Source organism: Simochromis diagramma, unplaced genomic scaffold (assembly GCF_900408965.1).
Source record: "Simochromis diagramma unplaced genomic scaffold, fSimDia1.1 OVJJ01000079.1, whole genome shotgun sequence".
Classification (NCBI taxonomy): Eukaryota; Metazoa; Chordata; class Actinopteri; order Cichliformes; family Cichlidae; genus Simochromis; species Simochromis diagramma.
In genome coordinates, this window is record NW_024387075.1 from 615,501 (window position 1) to 631,612 (window position 16,112).

A 16,112-nucleotide genomic window follows, 5' to 3' on the forward strand; every position below is an offset into this window, starting at 1 on the left:
CTCATTGGTCCCAATGAGTTTGCATCGCAGCCTTCAGTTTCCATGAGCTCAATGGAAATGTGGCTGATCACCAGCATGTTAAATTCATCAAGGGATGAAAGATAGATAGATAGAGATATTATATATATATATATATATATATATATATATATATATTTTTATATAGAGAGTAGTTTTTAAGAGAAAGGTTTCCCACAGTAATAAATCAAAACAAAACACCTTGTGCTAAAACTTAAAATATGTCTTGGGTTCGATAAATGAATAAAACATTTTATTTCACTGTAAAAAAAAAAAAAAAAAAAAGAACAATGAATAAAGCTGTCAAAAAAAGGATTTTTAATTGTGATACATTAAATTATCTGAATTTAAACAAACTATTGATTGATTAATACACTTTAATTAATACACTCTACCTTATGGAAGGTAGAGGATTTTAGCTAACTGAACTAAAGAAAATAACATTAAGATATTTGACAAACTCAGTCATCTTCTGCAAACTGCTAACCTCCCATGACATGAATATATGTGTGTACAGGTGCAGGAAGTGAAAACGTGGACTCGCTGGTGTTCGACACGCTCATCCCCAAGCCGATGCTGCAGCGCTACATCTCCCTGCTGAAGGAGCACAGGCGCGTCATCCTGTCAGGCCCCAGCGGTACAGGAAAGACCTACCTGGCCAATCAGCTATCGCGTCACCTGCTGCTGCTGGAGGGCCGACCGCTAACTCCAAATGCTGTCGTCACTTTCAACGTGGATCACAAGTCCAGCAAAGTAAACATGCACACAGATTCTCTACATGCTGGTTGTTAAACCCAGTCTGCAAAATGTAACAAGCACAAAAAGCTACATTGCAGAGGAATTCCTCTTTAGTGGGTCGTAGGAGGTAACAGCTGAATTTGTCACCTCTAAGAGCTCCGATATTTAATTTTTCTAGGGTTAAGTAAGTGTTGGGTTGACTCTTGAATATATTGAATTTAATTCTTTATGTTTAGTTTGCAAAACTGTAAACAACAGCTACAAATATAAAAATGTAATATTAGGGCAACAATTATTTCAATATGTCAGAGCAGTTTGCACCCCCCCAAAACATGGTTGTTTTCTAAAGCTTCTGGTCAGACGGGTTTTTGAGAAACAACTTGTTCCCTGGCTTAAGAAATGTAAAACGTAATCTATGTGTTTGTAGGAGCTGCGTCAGTACTTATCAGGTTTGGCCGAGCAGTGCAGCAGTGTCTCAGGGGCAGAGAGCCCTCTAATGGTCATCTTGGACAACCTCCACCATGTCAGCTCCCTGGGAGAAATCTTCAATGGTCTGTTCAACTGCAACTACCAGCACAGGTCAGTTCACTACACATTCCATCTGCACAGTCCTCCTAAAGCTTGAATGGATTTTGTATACATGCTTAGTGTTATTACTCAATAAAGACTAGAAGTATCGCATTTATTTGAAAATGTGTACAGTTGTTCTGTAGAGCAGGTTAGCTTCACTTTACCTCAAATGAACTGAGCTGAAAGAAAACCCCTGTTAGAACAGCTCAGGGAGTTACGTCAGATTAAAGCAGAGTAAATCCCTCTCAACGTGTTTAGTAACTTCATGAAATGATGTACTTTTCTTGCCTTTCAGCCCTTACATTATCGGCACCATGAGCCAAGCCACTTCATCTGCCCCCAACCTGCAGCTTCACCACAACTTCAGGTAAACTGGGGATTTATGCCATAGCTACGTAAACCCTACAGTTTAACCTGACATGCACCTCCCTAGAAATGTGACTACAGGTTGGCTCCATGCAACCCACAGCTACAGTGACAGGCCTGTTCAGCACAGTTGATTCTTCTTTTGTTTTTCTGGCTACTTTTCACCCCAGTTTTTGAATTTATCAGTGAGAGAGTAGCAATCATCCCCTCAGTATAAAGAATAAATGTCATAGCATCAATATAAGAACTTAGAAATGTCAGCAAATTCCTGGAGGAAGCCTGCTGAAACTGCCAGAATGGACCTGAAGGAATGTAAAAAGAATTGGAACAGCTAGACGGACAAATATGTGTGCACCCGAAAACAAAATGAGCACAACAAAGAGCAAAGACCTGGGGGGGGGGAAACCCCAGCGTTTTATTTGTTTCTATCGGCTGGCACTGCTTATAAAACACAGAGACCCAACCACACAGTAATTAAAACAAAATGCACCAGCACAAGCATAAATACCAACAACTTATATAACGGTACAGGAAAGACCTACCTGGCCAATCAGCTATTGCATCACCTGCTGCTGCTGGAGGGCCGACCGCTAACTCCAAATGCTGTCGTCACTTTCAACGTGGATCACAAGTCCAGCAAAGTAAACATGCACACAGATTCTCTACATGCTGGTTGTTAAACCCAGTCTGCAAAATGTAACAAGCACAAAAAGCTACATTGCAGAGGAATTCCTCTTTAGTGGGTCGTAGGAGGTAACAGCTGAATTTATCACCTCTAAGAGCTCCGATATTTAATTTTTCTAGGGTTAAGTAAGTGTTGGGTTGACTCTTGAATATATTGAACTTAATTTTTTATGTTTTGTAGTTTGCAAAACTGTAAACAATAGCTACAAATATAAAAATGTAATATTAGGGCAACAATTATTTCAATATGTCAGAGCAGTTTGCACCCCCCCAAAACATGGTTGTTTTCTAAAGCTTCTGGTCAGACGGGTTTTTGAGAAAACCCTGGTTCCCTGGCTTGAGAAATAGATTATGTTGTAGGCTGTTGTTGTAGAGCCTGGCAACTGAATGCTTAGATTCACATGATCATAGTTACAGCTTCTCCCTTCAGGACAGGCGGTAGGATGTTATATTTCTGAGTCCTAATATGCCTGTGTGATCTCTGATCAGGTGGGTGCTGTGTGTCAACCACATGGAGCCAGTGAAAGGTTTCCTTGGCCGCTACCTGAGAAGGAAGCTAATCGAGATGGAGATCAGCAGCCGAACACGCAACGTAGAGCTGGTGAAGATTATCGACTGGGTCCCGCGGGTCTGGCACCACCTCAACCGCTTCCTGGAGACACACAGCTCCTCTGATGTCACTATTGGTGAGAGCACGGGAGAGAACAGGGAGTGCATAGATGCCAGTGTGGAAGCACTATTTATACCTCTGCTCTGTGGTTTGCAGGACCCCGTCTCTTCTTGTCATGTCCCATGGACGTGGAAGGCTCCAGGGTTTGGTTCACTGATCTCTGGAATTACTCCATCATCCCCTACATGCTGGAGGCAGTGCGTGAGGGACTGCAGGTTGGGCTTAGTTTTTGTTTGTAGAGTTATTAAACATATTACCATTCTTCTCTTTCACATTTTTCCCATTTCATCAAAGAATCAGAAGCTGTGTCTTCTTTCATTTCTGTTCACATATGTTCCAGTTTTCACTCTTGTCTGCTGTAACTTTTAGTTATTACTCATAAACCTGAACCTCAGGTAACAAACTTGTTTTTCAAAACTGTTGTCCTAAATTCTTTGTCCACCTCGAAGCTTCTCTGGGTCACAGTTCTGATGTTCGTCTCTCTCTGTAGCTGTATGGCCGCAGAGCTGCATGGGAAGACCCAGCTGCCTGGGTGATTGACACCTACCCGTGGTCAGCAACCCCCCCTCCAGGTGACTGGCCCCCGCTGCTGCAGCTCCGGCCAGAGGATGTCGGGTTCGATGGCTACTCAGCCCCGAGAGAAGGAGTCAGAAAAGAGCCGCCACAGAGTGACAGTGACGCAGACCCACTGGTGAGTAAAGAGCAGACTGTGATGCCTGTTTCTGTTCTGAGCATTTAAACCATTTAAACCAAATGCACAGTGTCTACTATAACCTGTGTGTGAAAGAAACTGCTTCGTGCATAAAGCTCAGTCGAACTGACACTTAGTTGTGCCGACAGATGAACATGCTGATGCGTCTGAAGGAGGCAGCAACCTCGTCGAGCCCACAGAGCTACGACAGCGACTCCAACAGCAACAGCCACCAGGATGACATCCTGGACTCATCGCTGGAGTCGACCTTGTGATGCTATCTGAAGGCAACACCGGCATCACTTTAAAAAAAAATTTTCTTTTAAATAATAAGAACTGTTCTCAGTGTGAGAACTTCCTTTTGAGGGTTGAATTTCATGCCACAAAATCCAGCCACCTTAATTTGGGTGCAGGTAACCCAAATACTTTAAAAAAGGAAAGGAAAAAAAAAAAGTGAAATTGCATTTCAGTAAACGGGCAACAGAAGTTTCTACTGCACTGCGCTGTTTGTCCTGTTTTTTGTGTTTTTTCCCTTCACCACTGTGGCCCGTGGCTCCTCTCTCTGGAGCCTGACATGTATTCCAGACAGACAGAAGAAAAGAACGCAGCCTGTTGCTGTTGGCGAGGCTTCATCATTACCATCATCACCAGCCATCAGTGTACTTAAAACACCAGCCAGGAGTCCTCCATCCTCCACAAGGCTGCAGCATCGGTCCAAGGACATCAGGCTAAGACACTACGGGTCCTGCCAAGCTGTAGTGTGCCAGAGCTGCCTGCAGATGGTGATACAGGCCCTCAGCTCTGGAGCGTGAGTGAACCCTGTACTTCAGCCTTCTGAAAACATATATGCTGCTGTGGGTTGAATGGATGGAGGAACAGCCAGCCACTTTCTTGCTCCTCCTCCTCCTCTTCCATTGCTGAAGTTGCCTGTGTGATCACTGGAGGATGAATCGAGCCAAAGTGAATGTTCAGTCTCATAGCATGCCCGATCTCACTCCAACAGACTTCTCAGAGAGTTCATTAGTTGTCCATCCCAAACTAGCAAAGACAAAAAAAAAAAGAGTCCATCGAAGGACACGTGTCCATTAAAACCAACTAAGCGATGAGTTCCTACCTGCCATAGCTGAGCGTGTTTGTGGACATGAAGGATGGGAACTGATGGCTTTCCATATGGTACCAGAGAAGTAAGCAAATACTGTAGCAAAGCTTTGTCTACACCGTGTTTTAAGAAAGAACCTTATGAAGGCAAGCTTAGTTAGTTGAATCAAAAGTTCTTATCACAAAACCTACTTACACTTTGTTTTGGTATTTTATTATATTGCACTTTTTCTTTAAGGTCCACAGAGGTTATAATATGGCATTATAGCTGAGAAATTATTATTCCAGTAAATCTAGAAGGATAACATGTAGGTTTTACTGGCTAAAGAGACAAATATAAACACTTACTTCCTGAGAAAAGCTTTTTGTTTCTTTTTTTAATCCACAGCATCTGTAAAGTAACTTTTAAAAAACTGCACAGATGAAAATCTCTTTTACAGAATCCCTTTAAAGTTCTCACAAAAAGATTTTTAAATGGAAAGGGCACTTAATGGGAAGTTATCATCCACCACAGCTAGATTTGTCCTTTTTGAGGCATTCTTCTCTAGCTGTGTTACAACTTCACCGTGCAAGTCTGTGAGCTCATGCTTCAACCCCCTTAGTAAACATTTGAGATCTCCATGCACATTAGCCCCAAGCAGGCGGTTGTAGCACAGAACCCTTTTGGTGCTGGACTGAATTCTAACAAACAATGCCTTACTATTTTCTACGTGCATTAGCGGATTCTTTATTCCTCTAAATGGCTGTAAACTTGACAGGGCTCTGAGTCGACTCTCACCTCGAGCGACTGCGGTTGTCGAGGAGTGATGCTGACCTCTCATCATATTATTCACCAATGCCGCATGATTGAATACACATGAAAGAGAAGTAGTGCTTTTGTATGCATGTGTGAACTGAGAAGATGGTGTAAATATTTGGACCACTATCAAGAAAAAGATTCGGATGTGTTGTGGTGCTCAATACCCGAACTTAACTTATTGATGGTTGATCGGGTGAGGGGAACTTTAAGAAAAAGTCTTTAATTTTTTTTTATACCTCATCCACATCCTTGAACTGTGCTTCTGCCACACTTATTGTCTGTTTTTATGTGATTTGTGATGAACAAAACTGTCATAACTACATATTGAGCTAATTATGGAAAACTAGTGCATATGCTGCTTTGTTTATATTAATATAATTAATCAGAGGTGAGATAAAAGTACTTGTGGTTGAATGATAATGAAAAGTGGTTTGCCATTATTTCAGTAGCTTAAAGAATTACGAATATCATACTTTTGTTTTAAGCCTCCCAGCCTGCCTTCTGGGAGGGGTGCTTAAAGCTGGGGTCATGGAGTCCAGCGCGACTTTCCATGTTTTTCTCACCTATCCTATGCAACATTCATTCTGATCTCCAAATGGAAGCCAAAAGCCGCATGCGTGTTTGTTTTCAGCACTGCCTCGAGATGTACAGCGTGGAACCAGATATGTGAAGACTTTACAGATTTGTGGCCAACGTTCTTTGTCCATTAAGTGTGTCTGTGTATTTCATAAGGCCTCTCCTGCTACTGTCCTCGTAAGCACAAAGAGACTTAATTCTGTTTGCGTGTGTAAACCCACTCTGAGAGGTGTGGATGTCTATCAAGCGTTTGACTCGTCTGTTGATTTATTACTCACAAACTCAATGAATGTTTAGCCTTCTTAGCAATGTACTTTTTTTTTTTTTTTTACATGTAACATAATTTTGTAAATAGTTGATTATTGTGCAGCATTTTGATGACCTTTTTCTAGACAATTTGTTACAGTACTTGAAAAGGAGTATTTTGTGTACAGTCTCTTTACATCAGAGCAGATTGGTGCAGTTTCTCATCACTGGTTTGTCCAGGGCTCAGAGAATTAAATTTGATATCACTGTACTAGTCTTAAGTTATTGTGTTTCAATAAAATTAATAATTATTTATGATTGAATGGTCAAACTGTTATCTTAAAACTACACACACATGTGACTTGGAATTGTTTAGTTTTATTTGATTTTTGTACAAAAGGTGAAATAAACATATATACAGCACATAATACAACATAGTTATTAAACAAATTGGTATAAATTAACAAAATAGCTACATTTTTCAATAAACAACTCTATTCATGTCAATGTAAAGTAACGCAATATTCTTGGCATAAAACTTCCATACGAACTTGTACAAAATACTGTACAATTGAACAAAGCTGTGCAAAACAACAAACTGTGTCTCAGTAGCAGATCCTGTCCAGTGCGCATGCACTGATGAAGCCACAAACATGGGTGCAACTTGTTTGAACGGCGACGTTGATGGTTTGTCACAGCGGCAGTTTCCTTCTAATCTGGTCACAGTCTCATAAAAACAGATCATGGGTTATAACTCTATACTCGCTTTTCAAAATAAATTAAGATACTGTTATCTCCTCTTCATCTGACTCCGAGAAATCCGAGTGCTTACTGGAGAGGGAGGGAGAGGAGATGGTGGAACCTGCCGCCCTCATTCTCTCTGTTCCGAACTCCTTTTCTTCCTCCTCTTCCTCTTCCTCTTCGGCTGAGGACTTCTTGCCCACATCGCTGAGGTCCGGGTGCGGGTTGGCTTTGGTGGGCAGCGTCTGCTCGCGGCATCCACCGGAAGACAGCAGCTCTCGTTCCTTGGAATTTCTCCATTTCATCCGTCGGTTCTGAAACCAAATTTTTACCTGCAAGAAGGAGAAAATCATGAGTGGGTAAAGTTGTTTGTCGATAATGGGTTAGTCGCTAGAGGATTACGGAACTGGTTTTTACGCACGGCGTACTGAACATTTTGAGCACTTGCGAGTTTTACCTGCGAGTCTTTTAGGCCAAGTTTAGATGCCAGCTTCTTCCTGTCGGGCTTGCTGATGTATTTCTGTTTCTGAAACATTTTCTCCAAGGCTTTGCGCTGCACGTCGGAGAACACCGCCCTCCTCAGCATCCCTCTCCGGGGTTTTCCTCTGGCTGCCAAGGGCCACGAAAAAGTCCCCGGGATTGGAACAACGGATGAAGATGCTACAGTGCAGGAAAAACAAAACAGAAAATTAAGTGGAAGCAATTAGCATCGTTTTCCGTCATTAAAGACAACCACCATGCCACAAATGTACCGAATTGCTGTACTTAAAACTGCCTGGACATGAGACCATGACATGGCCGCATGAATATAACGATTCTGCGTTAGGACCAGCTTTCAATGGATTATTATTTGAAGTTTCCCTTTTGGAACTGTGCAGTGCTCATGCGTCCTGAGTGAAATGGCACGAGGTGACTAATTAGCACATTGGCCGGTCCCCAACCGCATTGGTATGGTAAAGAGGTAGCATATCCTTTAAGGAACCCTGTGAGGGCGGATAGAGGAGTTAATAAACCGTGAACGGTAATTGTGTAGTAATGAACTAACGGTGAAAAGACTCAGGACAGGCGGCGAAGGCCATATATTATCGCAACAAAAGGAGATTTACACTTTCAAACTAAACACAACTGCATACCAGAATACTGATGCTTGGATGGGGGAGTGAAGAGTGGAGGGGAATGGTGCTTTTTTTTTCGTGCCCTCAAATCATTTTCATTAAATGAACACGAAAAGCTATTCAGGACGCTGGAGTTGTTTTGTTGAGGCATTCAGCTGAGCCCATGAAAAGACTCCATCTCTATTATGATTTGTCTGAATGAAAGACTAGCGACTTTATAGACTTTTCTAAGAGATTATTCTTTATCTCAAGTCGATGATTGGCCCGCTCGGAGAAAAGAGAAACGTTTAAGGCACAGACAGAGTGGGGATTTGAGGTCAGCGGTAACCTATCCTATGAGTCGCCCAGCATGCAGAAAACTTTCCCCCGACTGCTCCAATTGGAGCACAACTGGGATTTTTTTTTTTTTTTTTTAACGTTGGCGTTATTTGAAAATCCCCTCTCCCGGCGAAGGACGCTGTTCCTGTCCGCACACTACTGCCTGGACTCCCCCCTGACTGCAGCTGCCCCGCGCTCGCAGCAGCACCAAGAACAACGACGCGCTATGTGGTCTTGTGAGAATATTGAAAACTCTCAATAGCGCCTAATAGGGAAATTAGTGCATGACTGGTTCACGCCTTTGGTCCGACTGGTAAAAGTCACTCTCCGGGGTGTGTGGGTGGTTCACCCGGTGGGAGCTGACCAAATTGGTCACGGTGGTGAGGGCTTTGTTGCCCGCCACAGTGGCCCGCTGGCCCCCCGGACGCTGTGGGAAAACGCGGTGCCGGGGAAATGCCAAAACGCCCCCCAATGGGAAGCAAGGGGGACTATAACTCGCCACCCCGCCTCAAATTTAGAGCGTGACGATTTGGGATAATTGGTTAATTAGGGGGTGGGTGTGTGGGTCCACGCAGAGGCCAGAGCCAGCGGTCCCCATTAATGAGACAGTGATTTCTTCTTTTCTGGCTGTTTGTTTCCCTTTCTGCTTCTGTTTTGGTTAAAATATATGACAGGAGGGGGTGAAAGTGTTTTACATTTAAATGCAATTAGTACAGACACAACTCTAAAGGCTAAAGAGAGTCGTCGATAAGGAAGAAGCGAGTAAAAAAACCAAATGTTGCGCCTACCTGGTAAATAAGGCGCCCTGAATATGGGGTGAAAGGTTGCGTCAAAGCAGGGGACGGGAAAGGTCTTGGTGTTCAGACTGTGGACTGCAGGGGGTAAGGACGCTGTTGAAGAGCAGAGCATGTTAAAATCATCCCTTCATTTAGAAAAGAAAAAAGTGTCTCTAATTCAAACGCATGCGCGTAAGGAGAAAGCAGAGCGATGGTGTAGTGTCTACTCACCCGTCTTTGGTGAGGGTGCGAGGATGGCGTTCACTCCAAACTTGAGAAAACTCGGATCCTTGCTGTTCGGCACCGATGTTTTAGGTGAGCACGATTCGCGCGTCCCCGTACCCACCGCTACCGTGCGCTCCGGCGCGCCGCCGGTGGACACGGTGGTGGTGGCTGTTGGCACGGAGGCGCTCGCTGACGGGACAGTCCGGTTTATAAAGGCGGCGGGACGGCTTATCCGCAGCAGATCCTCCACCAAGAAGCTGGAGTGGGTCTGGAAGGCCGACGGCAGGGTCTGGTGGAGCGGGAGAGCCGCGGCGGGCCGGTACAGCCCGGGGTAGAAGGCAGGAGGCGCAATAACGCTTGGGATCATCATGGTCCCGGCTTTAAGAAAAATTCAAATACTCCTTGTGTCAGCTGGGAGAGAATCAGTCTTGTGAACGGTTGCTAACTCCTCTGGTTTCCTCACTCTGGGGAGAGAAGTTTTATAGTAGCCTGCCCCCCCTCGGCCCTCCACTCAGGGCTGACAGCCTCAACAATGGTGCTCAACAAAGTTCTCCACATGGGTCGCTTTCATGCAGCATCTCCCGGGCCGCTGATTGGCCGGAGGACGCAATTTATGATTGTATTAGACTTCATAAGCAAGTATCACACAATGTGGGGACCACAAAGGAGGCTCAGTCATCAATTTTGCATGTTGGCTACTTTCCTTTCAGTTTGTTTTGTTTGGCAGAGCCAAGCGCCCTAATTAAAGAGCAATCTTTGTATTCAGGTATTATATTGGGAGATTTAATGACTGCTTAAAAAGATATCATTCCCTTTTAGCTTTAACGCTCCCCTTCTGCTATGCGGGATTTAAAAGAAAAGCTTAGTTATTATTTTAATCTATTGTCAGTTATGCAAAAAATAAAAATCTTGGGGTGGATTTCTTTTAAAAAAATCAGGTGAGATTTCTATTTGGCTGTCATTATTAGAATAAACTGTAGTCCGTTTTTGTTGTTAAACCTACACCTTCTACATCAGTTGCAGACATGGGCTGCATCTCAGATGTAAATCACTTTTAGGGTTTCATGGGATTCTCAACACTCAATCTGGCCCTCGTCATGGAATAATGTCTTAAACGGATTTCTGCTATCAAAACGCTTTAACAGATGTGTTAAATATCACTCTTTTTTGCACAGGCTTCATTCATTGCGCACTGAGCTGCGGCTGTGCGCAGAGTAGAAGTGTGCGGCCTGAGCCGTGCGCTCATGATCCTGTTAACCATGAACTAACTGTCACCCTCAGCTGCGGAGGAGGCGCCCCTCGGCCTTTCTCCCCTTCCTTCTCTCGCCTTCAGAAAAAGCCCAGTGGAATAAAAAAAAAAAAGAAAGAAAAAAAAAAGCCTTATTTCTAAAGACGGTTTTGTTCTGCTATTTTAACTGGCTGAATAAAAGTGCATCTGTGATTTGATTTAAAACGCATTCATATGAGCGGACACTGAGACCCCATATAAAACTCTTATTAAAGCGACTTGGAGCCTGATAGTCGTGTTCTGTCAGCTTTCCCCCCCCAGAAAACCAGTTAAAGCAGCGCAATCAGGCGAAAATGCGTTTCAGACTCAAAGAGGGGGGGATCCCAATTGTTGCCAGTATTAAACCCAATTAAAAAACAAACAAACAATTAAAATAAAACCAATCTGGAGGAAATATGTGGCTTTAAAATGTAAACAAAAGTTACAACTTGATTTTATTAAAATATGTAATTTAGCCCCAGATCATGTTTTTTCGTTTATATCTTTTCTTTGAGCTCAAGAGTACAACGCTCGGCGCATTTTAGGCCTTAATTACGTTTCTTTACCAAAAATTCATTTTGATCACACTGATTATTTTCATTTACAGATATGAAACTCATTGTGTGCAATTTTTCAGTCTCCTTAAAAAACAACAACAAAAAAACAAACAACAACAAAAATAGAATAGTTACACTCTTTAGACCATATTTTAGTTTGTTTTTGTTTTTGAAGAAAATAGGCTCACTGTTAAGTGGAAGAGCGAGTTAAAATCTGACATAATTAAAAATCAGCCTTCCTTCCCTTCTCTGAGTTGCAAATTTTGTATGAAGCTAAGCTTCATTTGGGATCAGCTCAGATCATGATTAGCACTTCTACGTCAGTCTAATATAAAGTGGCCACAATTCCGATAATTAAAAGGGAACGCCTCCGTGAAATGATCCTTTAAAGAGAGTCAGCGCTTGTAAGAGGTGCGTCTGCGTTATTCACGAGCGCAGGACGCACAAACAGGCGTTAACACAGCGCTCCGTCCCGGCAGCTACACCTCCACTAAGTAACGAGACCTTCAAAGCTTTTTTATGAGCCTATATTCCTTTACTTGGCCGCCCGAAATCCTTCTTTTGTGAGCGGTAAGCAGATGGTTAGCAGGAAGCATAGGCTTCTCTGGCTGACCGAGACTAATTTCTACGAGCTTTGCAAGCTTGCCACGTCCCCGCTCCTTTACCAGGCCGAGTAAAAACAGCTGGCTGCGGCTGAATTAAAAGCCATTAATAGCGCATCTCTCAAACATTAACACTAACGACCCTCCCTCTGTCAGAGCACGATGCAGTCCATCACTTTTATACAATCATCCCGCAGGGATTCAAATACAAGTTAAAGTTTAGGCGGCACCACGTGATACTCTGTAGTACAAGCCCAGAAGTGTTTTATAAATCACTGCGAAAGTGTGGATCCGCGGTGGTATTTACCATTTAGTTTTTAATGCGTCAGTTTGACATAGCAATATTATTCATATTGCCAGTATTATTTATAGTACTCAGAATATCCTGATAGCCTTTGATAGGCCTGTCTGTATAGGGATTACCATTACAGAGTGGCAGCTGCAGGAGATGCAATTCATTTACACTCCCAGTTATACTGATTACATTAAACACTTTTCCTAAGAGTGTTATAGTTTTTTTTCCGGCTGGGCCATGCCAGTTTACCAAATAGATGAACTTAACCATTATCTTGGCTCTCTTTCTGCTTCGTTAAGTGAAAGGGGCTGAGTAAATATGTTACCCATGCATGAGAGGCTCTCTATGGGCCGTCCTATTGTGCTGCGGGTCCGACAGGTGGTTGACTGTTTATTATTCCCTCATTATTTATCAGTGACGTGGGCGCATCGAGGAAAGGGAACTCCCCGTCTTTTCACTTAACCGGGACGAACAGATTGTGCTGACTGGTTGCTGCCTGGTTTATGACACCGGCCACCAGTCCATCCATCTCCACCCTGCAGCCGTTTAGCCGGCATCCACCTCCATCAGGGTCTGTTGACTCCGTTAAACGCTTTCTCTGAGTTAACACATCCATCCCGACAACTTCTGTTGTGCCGATTTCAGTGTGGTTTTAGCAACACTGTTTAGCTTTGAATCATTACAACAAAACTGATAAATAAATAAAAATCTGCACGTCGAAAGTTTAACAATTTGTAGCTCTACATACTGCAAAATTCAAATTTACGAGAAAAATGACGCAGTTTGTTTCATTATGTTAAAGAAAAGCCTAATTTTGCACATTTTACATATTTGTACTCGATATTTTCCATTTGAATACAACGCCAAACTCGTTACCCACTAACATTTAAATACAAAAAATGGTGCACTCTGAAATAAAACTAGGCTTTAGTTAAGGGGAAAGGGTAAACCTGAAATGTAAGTTCCGTACTTTTTGTGTTGGGTGTCCAAAATATGAGTCCTCAAACACTACATAGCTCCAGAAGATTTTTTTTACATTTATTTTCACATGCATGAAAAAAATAAACAGGTAAAAATAAAAATCTGGAAACAGATCATTTGTTTTTTGGATCACGTTTGCATCACTTATTATACTTGCAATAGAAAAAGGAGAAACTAGTTTTGGCTGATTACAAACTACAATTCACATGATGGTGTGCTACACTAATAATCTAAAAAACAAACAAACAAACAAACAAACAAACAAAAAAACTGAGTCTTTTTTTACTTGCCAGTGTGGAAGTATTCATACAGTAAATCCAATTTTATTAAAAGAAACAAGTATGCAGGAAAGTAGACAAGCCAGTGGAAGCAAATAGAAGATAAAAAATTAAATAGGATATTCTTTGCATTTTCAATATGAAATGATCTAGTGGTACGTACATTTATTGAAATCAACTACTTCAGTGAGATCATGGTAAATTGCAGCTTCTATAAAGCAATTACTAAAAAGAAGTCTTAAACTCATCTTTCTTTGATAACATTAAAATAATTTATGATAATCTTCATGCCCCCCATCCCCTCCAATTTTTAATGATTTTGGTACTACTTGTTGAAGTTTGTGAGTGCTTGTGCCCTCGCTGTATATCGTTTGTCAGATGACTCCGGCCTTTAGCCCATACAGTTCTTAAAATGTCCCAGTGTGTACAGGTTTCAGATGAAGCTGAAATGGGTCTTTGCTCCTGCCATGTGAAGTTAACCAAACATCTATTTCAATGGATTCAGTTTGTGACCGGGCTTCACCTCAGCAGCAGCTCCCACTTGGGGTGTTTTGGCCGCGGCTTCACCTCACCGCTCGCTGCAGCACTGAAGGTCCCTGTGGCATCTGGTGCAGGCGGTGCAAAAGCCCCTGCTCAACACTGAGCGAATTAGCGATGCCACAAGATTCAGAAGAACAGTGACAAGCATTAAATTGATATTAACTTTGTATTAAACATGGGCCCCTCCTTCTTCCCCAAATGGACGGGAGCCATATCAGGACACAAAGCGCTCTGTATGAACTCTAGCTGCACCTGTTCCCTCTCACTTGGTCATGGGAGTTCAACTTCTTAGTTTCACCCCAGGCTCCCTTTTTTGTTTGCTTCGCCACACACTGAATTCTTTTAGTTTGGCCTTTTGTTAGAATTTTTTTGATCTCATCTTCACAACCCCAAAGTTACATCTTATCAAATCACAATCCTTAAGAACATCAATTTCACAGCAACCATCCAAACTTTAAATTGCAAGTTCTGCTCTCAGCCGCATAAAGTTTCCAAGCAGAATGGCTCTTTTCGGGCCAGACGGGGGACACTTGCCTCCCCTTTTTGCTGTTCATTTATTAGCAGTTGTTGGTATGGATGTCGAGTGGTGTCCTAATCCTTTTAAAACGCATGTTGGTACAGTTTGCATATCATTTTCTGATCTTGGAGAAAGGCCAGAACCCTCTCTATTCACAGGGATTCCCTGTCCTCTTTCAGTGGAGCCACTGCCAACAGCATTAGCATAATCTGACAACCAATACCATTGTCCGTGACCTTGTATGCAAAGTTAATTGCTCATTAATACCAGACAAAACAGAGGGGTGCAGAGGAAACATAGTAGTGCTTGAAATCCCTGTTTTAGAAGGGATAGTCAGGCAGGTGGAACATCCTTGACTGGGTTATTAAACTCTACCTGAAGTTACTGCAATTACATCATGTCTGAAATATTTTAGTGCTGGCTCCTGGTAAAAAAAAATAAATAATAATAGACTCCAAAAAATTTAAATAAAAAACAAACAAACAAACAAAATCACCTGGTATTTAGACACTTCATTTGAACTGCTTTTAAATAATTGTTGTTTAACTAACCTCTTTAGTTTTCTCAATAATCTGGTGCTGATATTGGAAACACGCACACAAAGGGTCATACACACTCTCTCAAAATTATATACAATTTGTCACAGTGGCTCAGTGCTAATCAATTGCAAATGTATCTCTGTGCATGTTTAATCTCATCTCGACATTAGTTTCACGGATTTGGGGCGATTTATGAGAGGAGACTCCACTCCACCACCCCCTCCCGAGCACCTGGCAGTCTTTTGGGGTAGCGTCATGTAAACACCCACTGCTTCAACGAGTGCCCTGTCTAAGGACCCAAGCGTCATTGCACAGCACGGAAAAGAAGGCCGGGCTGTGTGGTTGTCAAGACCGGTTTAGCTTAGGAGACCCATGGTGACATTAGTGGTGACTCTCCTGGTCAGCCCGACCTGCAGAACTTGTCTGATATAGATATAGCTGCTAATATCTGATTATTATGGAATGAACAGGCACTAGACAGGGCTCAGAAGGATACTGAATGCAGCTGCCTAATGCTGTCTTTGTGCTCTGCAGAGCTGCATGAGAACAAGCTTGACACAATTAAAATAAAACCAAATGCTTGCTTGCATGTTTTCCAGCAATGTGCACAACAAGAAAGACAGAAACTATTTAGACAGAATGGAAGGTGGAAGAGTTTTCAGAGTTTTAATTAATTATTTCCCCCCCCCCATCTTTCCAACAAAGTTTTGATCGGGTTTAAATTTGTCAGTTGAAAACTCTGTCCTGGAAGTTTGTTGTTTACTAAGGCCGGAGGCCTCAAGAAGTGTGTGTGAGAGTGTGTTTGGGAGGGGTAGCTGCACAGGGCAGTTGAAGAAGGTGCTATGAATGGGGAAAGAAGGAGCTTGGGTGGAGGAGGGGATGCTTGACGGACTTCACTGCCTGTT

The 16,112-nt window shown here is 42.6% G+C and overlaps 2 protein-coding genes across 10 annotated transcripts in view; one reads left to right on the forward strand and one right to left on the reverse strand.

Moving 5' to 3' along the window:
• nav2a (neuron navigator 2a) overlaps positions 1-6,774 on the forward strand; it is a 213,148-nt gene extending 206,374 nt beyond the window's left edge. For all 9 annotated transcript variants that reach the window (XM_040045584.1, XM_040045580.1, XM_040045582.1 and 6 more), the window contains 7 exons: positions 536-771; positions 1,184-1,335; positions 1,622-1,693; positions 2,866-3,062; positions 3,143-3,261; positions 3,537-3,737; positions 3,887-6,774. In XM_040045584.1, coding sequence (XP_039901518.1) covers positions 536-771; positions 1,184-1,335; positions 1,622-1,693; positions 2,866-3,062; positions 3,143-3,261; positions 3,537-3,737; positions 3,887-4,012 — 1,103 coding nt within the window. In that variant the 3' untranslated portion in view covers positions 4,013-6,774. The remainder of the gene's footprint in view (positions 1-535; positions 772-1,183; positions 1,336-1,621; positions 1,694-2,865; positions 3,063-3,142; positions 3,262-3,536; positions 3,738-3,886) is intronic.
• Positions 6,775-6,827: 53 nt separating this feature from the next.
• Positions 6,828-10,174, reverse strand: dbx1a (developing brain homeobox 1a). The gene is made up of 4 exons (XM_040045590.1): positions 9,638-10,174; positions 9,419-9,520; positions 7,655-7,857; positions 6,828-7,529 (listed from the first exon to the last, which is right to left on the reverse strand). Exons 1-4 carry the CDS (start codon positions 9,999-10,001, stop codon positions 7,236-7,238), a joined length of 963 nt encoding a protein of 320 aa, XP_039901524.1. The 5' UTR covers positions 10,002-10,174; the 3' UTR covers positions 6,828-7,235.
• Positions 10,175-16,112: the final 5,938 nt, after the last annotated feature.

Coding starts and splice junctions, on each gene's coding strand:
- dbx1a (XM_040045590.1), bottom strand. CDS start 10,001: ATGATGATCCCAAGCGTTATTGCGCCTCCTGCCTTCTACCCCGGGCTG. Junction 7,858..9,418: donor CAGGGCGCCTTATTTACCAG/GTAGGCGCAACA, acceptor CCTGCACTGTAG/CATCTTCATCCGTTGTTCCA. Junction 7,530..7,654: donor TTGGCCTAAAAGACTCGCAG/GTAAAACTCGCA, acceptor TCCTTCTTGCAG/GTAAAAATTTGGTTTCAGAA.